At 38.6% G+C, this 12,611-nt stretch overlaps 1 protein-coding gene across 6 annotated transcripts in view; it reads left to right on the top strand.

Annotated features, from left to right (window-relative positions):
* CCDC146 (coiled-coil domain containing 146) overlaps positions 1–12,611 on the top strand; it is a 129,868-nt gene that overhangs the window by 102,517 nt on the left and 14,740 nt on the right. For all 6 annotated transcript variants that reach the window (XM_074340630.1, XM_019744542.2, XM_074340627.1 and 3 more), the window contains 2 exons: positions 6,326–6,421; positions 7,011–7,181. In XM_074340630.1, coding sequence (XP_074196731.1) covers positions 6,326–6,421; positions 7,011–7,181 — 267 coding nt within the window. The remainder of the gene's footprint in view (positions 1–6,325; positions 6,422–7,010; positions 7,182–12,611) is intronic.

Here is a 12,611-nt window from a genome sequence, read left to right on the forward strand (position 1 = left end):
AGTGTTCAAGACAATTGTGACAACATTCTATTTGAGGAGAGTATCAGCTTTGCATCCAGTAGAGTCAGGCTTAAATCCTAGACCCATTGAACTCTGATGTTAGTCATTTCCAAGTCTTTCAACTGGGACTTTGCAAGGAATAAAAGTGATTACAAATGTGAAAGTGTGTAGTACCAAGAAGATGGTACCAAGAAGTAAATGTTGCTTTCCTTCCTTTATTCATATGGACTTTTTCAAAGGCTAATGAAAATTTTATAGTTAGGATAAGACTGTGAATCTGGCTGTTTCATTCCTATGGAGACGATTGCACCGTCAGGCCCTGCTGATTAATTAACCTCAGAAATGTCTGTCAGTACCCACTCTTCATCATCTGAATGACCACACCTGCCCAACTTCTGTTCTCTTTTTGTTCTTTTCACTCTGCACTATCTTCCATTTTGCTATCAAATTAACATTCTTACATGACATTTTCATGTGTTACTCATTTGCTCAAGACGTTTAGTGTTCCTTATTTTACATAATCATAGAATGTATGATTCTGAGAGGAATCATATGGTCTAAGGAAGGCAAAAAGGTTTTATCTCAAGTAGCAGCTCCATTCAGTTGGTGGTAGCTACTTGTAGTGACCATGTTGCAACGGATTCTGAGGCTAAGCATGGCTCATCAGCTCTGTGGTTGATTGGTGATGTCTGCCTCCATATGGAAAGACAGATCACAGCACATACACTACGTATTTCCTACTCCTAATCAAACCTTATTCCTTTAGCTCATTCTTGTGATATATCGTCATACTCTAAGTAATATGCTTATAATGCTACTTGTTGGTTTTTCAGTTTTAGACCTGATTTTTCCTTACTTCTCACTATAAAGGATGAGGATTAAACTTCTTTCTACCCCTGTTCAACACACACATGTCTTGTCCCTCCATAGCCTCATGTCATGATTTTGGCTAGTTCAAAATCTGATATTTACATTATTATGAATATGGAAAGGTTATTCACACTTGAGTCACATAATATTAGATAATTATTTTTTCTTTTTCATAAAATTTTGTGTTCCCAGGAATTTATAAACAATCTTTTGTTTTTCACTTGTAGTTTTCTGTGTACTTATTATTAGTTCAACCCCAAACTGTCCACGAAGTGTAAAAAATCCCTCTCAGTATGTTAAAACCTATTTGGGAGTCTATTCATTTAATCTTCTTGAAGAAGTGACAACATGGATGGATCTTGAGATTATTATGCTAAGGATAATAAGTCAGACAGAAAAAGTCAAGAACCATATGATTTCACTGATATGTGGTATATAAAACTGAAAACAACAAAAGAAAAAGACAAACAAATGAAGAAACAAAATATAGACACAGACAATAGTTTAGTGGTTACCAGAGGATACGGGGGGTGGGGGGTGGGAGATGAGGGTAAAGGGGATCAAATATATGGTGATGGAAGAAGAACTGACTCTGGGTGGTGAACACACAATGTGATATATAGATGATGTATTACAGAATTGTACACCTGAAACCTATGTAACTTTACTAACAATTGTCACCCCAATAAACTTTAATTAAAAAAAAAATCACTTCTGAAACTTGTCAATAACCTATAACCAAAGACCACTAGGAAAACATCTGTAACTGAATGAGCTGAGTTTATTACTCACTGCAGTGAGGGAGAACACACACCATGGGAAATGGGAGTGCATCTCAGTAGAGTATTAGAAAGGACTTATAGGATTTGGACTTGTGTTATATGATTTAAAGAAAAGGGGCATTGCCATGGACTTGGATGTTGTCAGAAAGTGAAAGTAATTCTATGGTTGAGTATCTTAATAAATCTCAGCTGGAAAGAGAAAAGACTAGATTGAAACTAAAAGCTATAACAGGTAAGGAAGCCTGCGCGATGAGAATATGTGGTATTTTGTGGATTGGACAATGCTCATGTTTTTGTCTGTGGTGAAACACAAATACAGCATAGTCTGTTTTTTTCTGTGATCATAGAATGGTCTTGTCTGGGGGTGATTTTCTGTGAAATTGTTTGTGTGCAACAGGAGAACACCAAAGCCTAGCTTTGAAGTGCTAGGCCAGTTCCTAGATGTCAGGGGCTGCTTTTCTCTTCCTCAGCTTTCTGATCTGTTACAAGCTGTTCTCACTCCTCAATGTGGACTCCCCAGCCTTTATCTTAGGAGCCTTTCTCCATTATCTTGGTGACTCCCTTCACCCCTCTTATGTTGGATCTCCTATTTCATGGATCTCTTCTCTTTGGCTGACTCTCCTTTTGTAGGAAGAGCATGAATTCCAGTAGCTTCCTGAGAAAAGGTGAATGGAAAGTAATTTGTAAAGATCTTGTGTGGCAGAAAATGCATGTCAGAACACCTTGCATGTCAGAAAATATTTTAACTTCACACTAGCCTCACAGATAATAATTTAAGTAGATATGTAATTTTAGGTTGGAAATCATCTTCCATCATAATGAAGGCATTGATCAATTGCCTTTTAGCTTCTGGAGTCACTACTATCAAGAAACTTGGTGTCATTCTGATGCTTGAGATTTTGTTTAAAGCCAGTTTGGTTTTATTTGTGCTGGAAGCTTGTAGGATTTTTTACTTGCCTCCAGAATTTTTAAATGTCACAATGATGTTCCTAGTTGTGGGTCTTTTATTTTTATCCATTGTGCTGGACACTTAGTAGGCTCTTTGTATATAGAAATGTATGTCCTTCAGTTCTGAGACTCTGTGTCTAAGTTTCTTCAATTTTGTCCACTCTTTCTTTCTTGGATTCCAATGAACCAGATGTTGGATCTTTTAAAACAGTCTTTCAATTCCTTGTTGTTGTTGTTGTTGTTTTTCTCTTACTTTCCATTTCTTTGTCTTTTGGACTTGCTACAAGGGAGATTTTCTCAACTTTTCCTTCCAATCCTATTTAATCATTTATTCTGCTATCGTATTTTAAATTTCTATAAGCTCTTTTTTCTCTGAATGTTTCTTTTTTATAGAGTCTTTATTCTTACTTCATATCTTTTCTTCTTTCACTGAGGGTATTAATGATAGTTTTTAAAAATTTTTCCTCTCTCTGTATAGACTTTATTTTCTGCAAATTACATTTTCCTGTTTTGGGGGGTTTTATTTGTGTTTGTTTATATCTCTTTCTTATTAGAAACTTTCCTCAAATATCTGGTGTTCCTTATCTGTCTGCTAATATTTAAGAGTGGGCTACTACTCCACTAATTGGATGCTGTTTCTGATGATGAGGTTTGCCATTATAGGTTGATCTAGCTGAACACAAATATAACAGGAATGGCCCTTGACCATTCAAGGGAGAGATTGTAACAAAATGCTCACAAGTTGCTCAGATTTTAATAAATAAATGCTACTTATATTAGGACACTTCTAGCTATTAAATTCATAATGTAGCCCTCATCTACTAAAATGAAAATGTATTAAAATACTCCTCCATCATTGATTTCAAGAAAAATCTGTTTTTGTCCTCGTACAGTTTCAGTGAGAGACTAACTTCCTCTTTGACCTTATGACACATAATTAGCCCGACCACAGTCCTGCAGTGGTTGGCAGTACTTGAAAATAAGAGTGGGTCAGGCCAGTTACTCCCAACCTGCATGAACATTTCAGACTTGCATACAATCCAAAAAAGAAAGAGATAAAAGGTAAGCATGAAAAGCTCCGGCTACTTTTCGGAATTTATTTTCCCCTAGAGACAGTTGTTTGATTTTCCTATGGCCTTTCATCATAGAGGGTGTCCCAGAAATTCAAGCCGCAAGCCTCATGAGAGTTTGAAATAGTTCAGAAAAAATATCAAAGCCTTACAGAAACTGAGGTTCACTGATGTCAAATAATTGGGATGTCTAATTCCGTGACTTTTGTGAAAGTTCCTGATGCTTGTTCATGTGTTGACAATGTCACAAAGAACAGACACCAAACTATTAACAGTGACTCCTGGGAAGTAGCATTTGAAGTAGAGGTGGGAAGCAGAGATGTTTAATTTCTTACTTTGCACACTTTTTAATTGTTTGGTTACAATAAACACATTATTTTTTCTAAGTATGGAATGGTACTTTATAAAAACCAAAACCAAGAACTAAAATAAATAAGCTTACAAGACCTGTTGATACATGCAATTTTGAAATCAAATATAATGGTAAATATCTCAAGTCTCCAGTATTAGAATGTAGCTGGACTATAACTAGAATGAATTAGGTTTGCAATTTGACTGCAAGAAGTAATAGGAACTCTATTACAGTGGCTTAACTACATAGAGGGTTGTTTTATTCACATAATAAGAAGTCCAGAGGTAGGCCCAGCAGGTAATTTCATAGACTGAAAAGTCCAGGGTCCTCTTAGCTCCTTTTCCTATCATACTTAATGTGCATATTTTTTCTTCAAGTTCACAGGTGGCAATTCCACCTTTAGGCATAAGATCATACATAAGTGGGGAAGGGCAGACAGCAAAAGGCATATAGCAACTAATAATAATTAATTCCTCCCTGAAACTAGAGGATTGGATTTATGTAGAAATGAGAAAGTTGTCAGAAAAGCAGTTAGCCCGAGTTAAAAAAATACAATTCATTGCAGTATTATTATCACTTCAAACATTGGAAATAACTAAATGTCTGAGACCTGAAACCAGGAAAATTGGTTGGGAGTTTTTAGTTGACAGAGTAGCTGGTGAGGGTGCTCCCATCATATCTTCTATAAAAGCCTATTAGCACCCCTGGTCCCAGCTGTTCATGTACTGACTTGCCTACATTTGGGAGCAAAGCATTTGGAGCAGCTCATTCCTGGGTCCCCGTGGCAGAGAGTCAGACAGGGACTAGGAAGCCTGCTGGACTCCCTCTGTCCCAGAAGAATTAACTCCACCTTCCAGAAGAAGAAATCAAACTCTTCCTTGCTGCCTTCTTAACTCTTCCATGAAATCGTCCCTGATTATTCAAGTTCACGTTGAGTTCTCCATTTTCTGACCTGCTATAGCAATTTTCTGCTCATCAAAACACAAGTTCTGTATATTGTTATGTGGATTTCACAGGACCATGTCTAAGTCCAGTGTGTGCATGTCAGCAACTATTTCTCCACGGTAGGGGAGACTCTGCACAGCAGTACGTCCTCAGGCATCTGAGAGTAGAGATGGTTTGTGGATGTGGGGACCTCCAAAGACACCCTTTAGCTAGTTTAAAAGAGCAGCATAAGCTCAGAATGATCCTGTTAGATGACCTTTAAATTGCTAAACAGTATGATCTTCCCTTCTGGGGACAAACTTTAGCCAGTATTCTACCTTGGTGCCTACAAGTATGTGCTGTCACAGTAGGAGACAAACCACATCAAATCGGAGTCATGTGCTTTTAGTATAAAGGCCCAACTCTAAACCTGCTCTGAGGATGCTGTCAACACCCCACAATAACCCTTCCTCTATCTGTGGGTGGTATTTCCCCAGCAGCTGCCATGTGTCCTCCTCTCTTCTCTCTTCTCCATCATAAAGAATCTGACAAGTTCATGCCGAAAAAGGCAGCAAAGACTGATGGAATGAGATGTTGCCTCTCCCTGAAGTACTTTAACAGAGGACAGAAGGACAAGCCAATACAATATAAATGTAATGGTGGAATTTCTGGTATCAACAAAAAAAGTAAAGATGGTTTTCTTTTGTTTAAGAACTTTCCAGCTACTCATCAAACTACTACATAAGAATAGCCAACTATTCGCACTGTTATAAATAAATAGCTCCTATTTTTTTCTTTAAGCTATAGGATTTCATAAATGAATTCACAATTTACAAGTATAATAAATATAATTTGAATATGCATGTTTTCAAACTGCTGAGTGATGAGTTAGAGAGGCAGTAAAATATTTACAGTGTTAGGATCGTGGGCTCTAAGTCTAACCGCCTGGGTCTGTACCTACACTATTGAGGCAAGTCGCTTAAATGTCTTTGTACCTTATTCTCCTCATCTGTACAATTGGAGATAATAATATTACCTACTTCACGAGCTTATTGTGAGGATTAAATAAAACCATACATATGAGCACTTAGAACTTTGCCTGACACATAGTCAATGCTCTATAAATGTTATCAGCTATTAGTAGTAAGATTTATTTTATTTCCAAATGAATGAGAAATAGAATATTTGCAGCTAGTAAATTATAGATTTTTGGCAGGTCTTTATATTTTAGTTTTCCATGGCTTTATAAAGAATATTCAGCAAGATAGGCAGTTTCTGTAAGATTGAGAGTCATAATTTGCCCACCATTTTCAAAAGGTACATGAAGTTCACTACATGACCTCAAATATGTCTTTCTTGTTTTCAACTTTCATTTCCAGATTGAAGCTATCCCTAAAGATGATTCTACATTATCTGAGAGAAGGAGAGAACTCCACAAGGAAGTTGAAGTAGCTAGAAGGAATTTGGCCCAACAGGTTAATATCAACTCTCATTTAAGCTTCTAAGAATGATTAACATGAAGTGGCTGGGTTTCTAACAGTGCTCCTTGAAATCTCGTCAACTAGAGAGCCATCCAAGAAAGTCTGACCCTATTTAATGTGGGTCTCTTTCTTCATCGTAAAGTCCACTCCAAACTCACATTAAATTTGGGAGAAATGTATTTGAACCAGCAAAAATTATACAAATTCATGAGACTTTGAAATAAAGGAGCTACTGATTATATTAATAATAAACAATAAATCATATACTTCACCAATGTCTAATTTAAATTTTCAATTTTTTTTATTCAAGCTACTGTCAAAGTATTTTAAAACATGCTTTTATGTCTCTTCTTTTTCTTAAAGTTACTTGAAAATGCAGTCTGAATAAGAAAAAGTTATGTCATATTATCATATTTGCACATTCTTTTATAAGATAAAGAAAATACTTGGAGCTAAGACAGTACAGTTACTTTTTGTTTTAACGAAATAAGTTGGACAATGGAAATGAAAAAATAGTCTAAGATACTGGCCTTAGTGTATTCTTCCAAACAAATAAATTATGATATGTTCTGTTTTTCAAAAGAAACTCCTATCAGAAGCTGAGTCTAAGTTAGTAGAACAGCAGATTGCAGAAGAAAACAAGCTTTTAAAGGAGCAAGAAACCATGAGAGAGCTGGTATTCAGCCTTGTCCGTATGACTCAAGTCAAAATTATTGAGAAAGAGCAAAAATCCAAGGATTTCCTGAAAGCTCAGGTAACTGCATTTTTGTAACCATCTAATAATTACTACAATAGTTCGGTGTAGCCTCATTTTGACACAATATTCTTTAGAAAGCTACAGTTGTTAAGTCTCCTTCAAGTTCCAGTGACTATAGAGCTTCTCAAAACAAGACTCAATCATGCACTGAAAAATAGTCCCCGGATTCAATTAGCAATAGTCAAAGGTCTAGAGAGAGAAACAGCTAGATCAATCACTATGAGCAAAGGATTTGAACAGATAACAATTTCAATAAGAATAAGGTGGTGGGCATAGCTGACAGCTGCACAGGACACACCATGTTCCCCCCAAAATAAGAACTAACCAGAAAAGAAGCCCTGGCATGATTTTTAATAAGACATCCCCTGAAAATAAGCCCTAATGCATGTTTTGGAGCAAAATTTAATGTAAGACCCAGTCTTATTTTCGGGGAAACATGGTAGGGCTTATTTTCCAGGGATGTCTTATTAAAAAATCATGCTAAGGCTTATTTGCCAATTAGGTCTTATTTTCGGGGAAACACAATGTCACATCCAACTATAATTTGCCTCGGAACAACTCAAGAGTGGTAGCATTAGGCCACTCTCCCTCCCAAGTCCACCAAGCCAGCATCATTTAAACCAACACTAGGATACCCGTAGTTACTGCTTCTCTCCATGGCTTTGCTGGGCTCCGCACAGAGTACCAGAGCTGACCCAGTGTGACATTGCCAAACCACAGCACCAGTGAAACCTACAGCAAAAACAACCCTCCTGCCATGCCAGCTGAAACTCCAATATCAGAACCAGAGGTTCCCTGTTAAAAATAAATATGATATGGAGGGTTTCCGATCAAGATGGCAGAGTAGGTAAACATAGTGCTCATATCCTCTCGTGACCACATCAATTACAACTAAACTACAGAACAACCATCACTGAGAATCACTTAAAGTCTAGCTGAACTGAAGCCCTACAACTATGGACAGACAAAAGAAGCTAACTTAAGACTTGGGGGAGGGGCATAGATGTGAAACGGGCTGATCTTACATCCACATGTGACCATTAAAAACTGGGAGGGATATCTCAGCTGTGGAGCCCCCTCCCCAGGAGTTAGGGGTCCCAGCCCAGCGTCTCAGTGCCGGGGGGAGAAGTACCCATAAATTCTGACCATGAAAACCAGCGGAGATTGTGACTGAGTGAGATGGAGGGCAGGTACACTCCCAGGCATTCCTTGCTCGCTGACGGACTTGCTCACTCAGAGCTCCCATGCTGGGGCAGCAGCTTGAAAAGCACCTGGGACATACCAGGAGGAACTGAAGTGCTTAGCATCAGGGTAAGGGCTGGAGGGACACCTTTCTTCTGGACGAAGGAGCTGATAGAAGCCATTGTTTCTCTATTGAGCAGCCCCCACCCCTGCATGCAGACGCAGGCAGAGACCACATCTGAGGCTCCATCAAACTGGCTATCACCTTTCCTCTGCCCTGCCCTAGTGATTCACTGAGACCATGCCCCACCAATCTTTTGGGTACATCCAAGCCGCTTCCAGTGGCTTTTCCGTATAAACGGCCTGCCTTGGCTCATGCTGTAGACATTCCTAAAATTTCCCAAAGGTTCACAAAACCCAAACAAGCAGCATCTGGCTTCATCATGTCCCACACCTCTGGCTGAGCAGCCCTAAGCCTGGCACTAGTGACAGCCAACCTTGGTTCACAGCTTGGACTCTCAGGGCATGTCCAAGCCCAGCACAGGCAGCAGCCATCTCTGGATTGCTTTGTGGATCATGCCAAGTGGCCCCGGGCAGGGCACAGACTGAATTTAGTCTGCAGTGAGCGGGTCCCCTCCCAGGAGACCCCAGGGCTGGCAGTCCTAGTGGCCAGCTTCAGACTAGGTCAGAGCATCAGGCAGCCACCTCCAAGGATGACACACCCAAAGGGCAGACTGGGCAGGCACCTGAGCCTCACTAAAGTAAACCCTGCTCTGTAGGGTCAGCCCCTGAAAAACAGCTCCTCCATTGTAGTCACAGCCACTGTTCATAACCAATCAGCCCAAAGGTCAGTCCCTCCCATTGGTGTGCCAACAACAATCAGGCTCAACCACAAAAGGAGAGCACACACAACCCACACAAGGGACCTGGAGGACCCAGCTCTGGTGATCAGGTAGACTGCACCACTGGGCCCCACAGGATACCTACCACATAAGACCACTCTCCTAAGACTGGAGGCATAGTAGCCCTACATAGAAACAAACACAGGGAGGCTGCCAAAAAGGGGAGACAACGAAACATTTCACAAATAAAAGAACAGGACAAAACTTCAGAAAAACAACTAAACAAAATGGAGACAAGCAATGTACCAGACACAGAGTTCCAAACACTGGTTATAAGGATGTTCAGTAATCTCAGGGAGAACTTTAACAAGAGATAGGAATTATAAAAATAGAGATAGAATATAGAAAAAAGAACCAGTTAGAAATAAAGACTATTATAACTGAAATGAAGACTACATTAGAGGGAATCAACAGCAGATTAGGTGAAGCAAATGATCGAAGCAGTGATTTAGGAGGTAAGTCACAGAAAACACCCAATCAGAACAGCAAAAAGAAAAAGGAATAAAAAAAAAAAAGAGAGTTTAAGGGGCCCCTGGGGCAACATCAAGTGTACCAACATTCGTATCATATGGGTAACAGAAGGAGAAGAGAGAGCACAAGGAATTGAAAACCTATTTGAAGAAATAATGACTGAAAACTTCCCCAACCTGGCGAAGGAAACAGATATACAAGCCCAGGTAGCACAGCAAGTCCCAAACAAGATGAACCCAAAGGGGTCCACACCAACATGCATCATAATTAAAATGACAAAGGTTAAAGATAAAGAGAGAATCTTAAAAGCAGCAAGAGAAAATCAGTTAGTTACCTACAAGGGAGCTCCCATAAGACTGTCAGCTTATTTCTCAACGGAAACTTTGCAGGCCAGAAGGGATTGGCAGGAAATGTTCAAAGTGATGAAAAGTAAGGACCTACAACCAAGGTACTCTACCCAGCAAAGCTATCATTTAGAATTGAAGGACAGATAAAGACCTTTCCAAACAAGAAAAAGCTAAAGGAGTTACCACTAAACCAGTATTACAAGGAATGTTAGAGGGACTTCTTTAAGACCAAAAAAATGAAAAATGATCACAAATATGAAAAATGAAATGGTAATAACTACATATTTATCAACAATTACTTTCAATGTAAATGGATAAAATTCTCCAATCGGAAAATGGGGGACTGACTGGATAAGAAAACAAGACCCTTACATAAGCTGCCTATAAGAGATTTACTTCAGATCAAAAGACACACAGACTGAAAGTAAAGGGATGGGAAAAAGATAGTTCATGAAACTAGAAATGTAAAAAAAAAATCTATGGTAGCAATACTTATACCAGACAAAATAGACTTTAAAACAAAAGCTATAACAACTAACAAAGAAGGACTTCTGGGTAATTATCCAAAGAACCCCAAAATGCTACTTCAAGGGTACATGTGCATCCCTATCTTCATTACAGCATTGTTTGCAATGGCCAAGATGTGGAGGCAGCCTGGGTGTCTATTGATGGATGAATGGATAAAGAGGAATATTGTTCAGCCATAGAAGGGAATGGGTTCTTGCCATCTGCAGTGGCATGGATGGACCTGGAGGGTATTGTGTTGAGTGAAGTATCAGACAGCAAAAGACAGATGCAATGTGATTTTGCTTACATGTGGAATCTAAATAAAAGAAACAAACAAAAAAGAAATGAACTCATAGATACAGAGAACATTTTGATGGTTGCCAGATGGGAGAAGGGTTTGAGGGTTTGGATGAAAAGGGGGAAGGTATTAAGTACAAATTGGTTGTTGCAAAGTAGTCAGGGGGATGTAGGGTATAGAATAAGGAATATGGTTAATAATGTTGTAATATCTATGTATGGTGTCAGATGGGCATTAGATTTATTGGGGTGATAGATGGGAGGGGGCATCCTTGGGGACAGGGAGAAAAAGGTGAAGGCATTCAGAGATACAGATTGGTAGTTACAAAATAGTCATGGGAATGTAAAGTAAAGCACAGGGAATATAGTCAATAATGTGGTAATAACTATGTATAGTGCCAGGTGGGTACTAGGCTAGTCAGGGGAATCACTGCATAAATTATATAAATGTCTAACCACTATGCTGTACACCTGAAATTAATATAAAATAATATTGAATGTCAACTGTAATTGAAAAGTAAAAAAGGGAGGGAAAGGGTAAGGGGAAAAAGAGGTCCAAATTTCCAGGTATAAAACAAGTCATGGGGATGTAATGTACATGAGGAATATAGTCAACAATATTGTATAGTGTGGTACAGTGTCAGATGGTTGCTGGACTTATGGTGATCACTTCTTTAGGTATATAAATGTTGAATAACTATTGTGTATACCTGAAACGAATATTGTATGTTAGCTATATTTTAATAAAAATCTTTAAAAAATGAATATGATATGACATATCACTAAACAGGAAAATCTGAATTCACGATGTGGCCCAGATGCTGGGTATTTCTAAGTGCAGCCTGTGTTCTAATTCTGAGCATGTATTTACATGGTGTAGCATCTCTTATTCTCCAGAAAGGACTCATATCAAAGCATTATTGAGCAATGAGGTTAAATAAAGATTTTGCAGAGAAAACTGAGGAAAAGATCTATACCACACAACCCACAGCAAAGGCTTCCAATTCCCCATTAACTGTTTGTTTCTCCCCCTTCAGAACACTTGAGAAACTGAAAGAGCTTAGCATGGTTGGCCCAATAGAGTTCATGGGGTAGCTGGGTCTCACAGAGTTAAAAAAGGAAAGACAGTGGCCAAAGAGGAATGGAGGAGAGAAGGCAGCCTGAGAGAACAGGGTGGCTGAGGGGAGAAGGAGCAGAGGGACACTTGTTACCAGGAACAAGGATCTATTTTGTGACTTCTACAATTTTTAAATTAATCTCAAAAATTGAAATGTATTTTATCTATGTGTGACTAATCTGTGTAAACCAAGCCTCATTATTAAATGAGCTTATTCCTATAAAAGCACACAATTCTTTCTCTTGAAATATGGAAATCAATAAAGGGAAAATATTGTTTTCCTTAAGTATTCTTAGCATTGGGAATTAGTCTGTTAAACATTAGCTGTAATAAGCTGTAATTTCCAGATGACAATAGTCCATCTTATCATTTTATTTCACACGTCATCTACATCCCTAAAAAAAGACAAAAGGCAAACGGAAAAACCGATGCTGCTATTATCCCCAAGATGGGAGTGGATGACACTAAATTTTTATATCTGTTGAATTCTTTACACATGTAGTTACTTAAATAATAATAGTTTTTTCCTGATTCCTGTTCTCACTGAGAATGACATAAAATTGCTACACGTCAGTCTTGGCTCTGACATATAGTTTCTTTTTAG

The sequence above is a fragment of the Rhinolophus sinicus genome, linkage group LG09 (genome assembly GCF_036562045.2).
Source record: "Rhinolophus sinicus isolate RSC01 linkage group LG09, ASM3656204v1, whole genome shotgun sequence".
NCBI classification, from domain to species: Eukaryota; Metazoa; Chordata; class Mammalia; order Chiroptera; family Rhinolophidae; genus Rhinolophus; species Rhinolophus sinicus.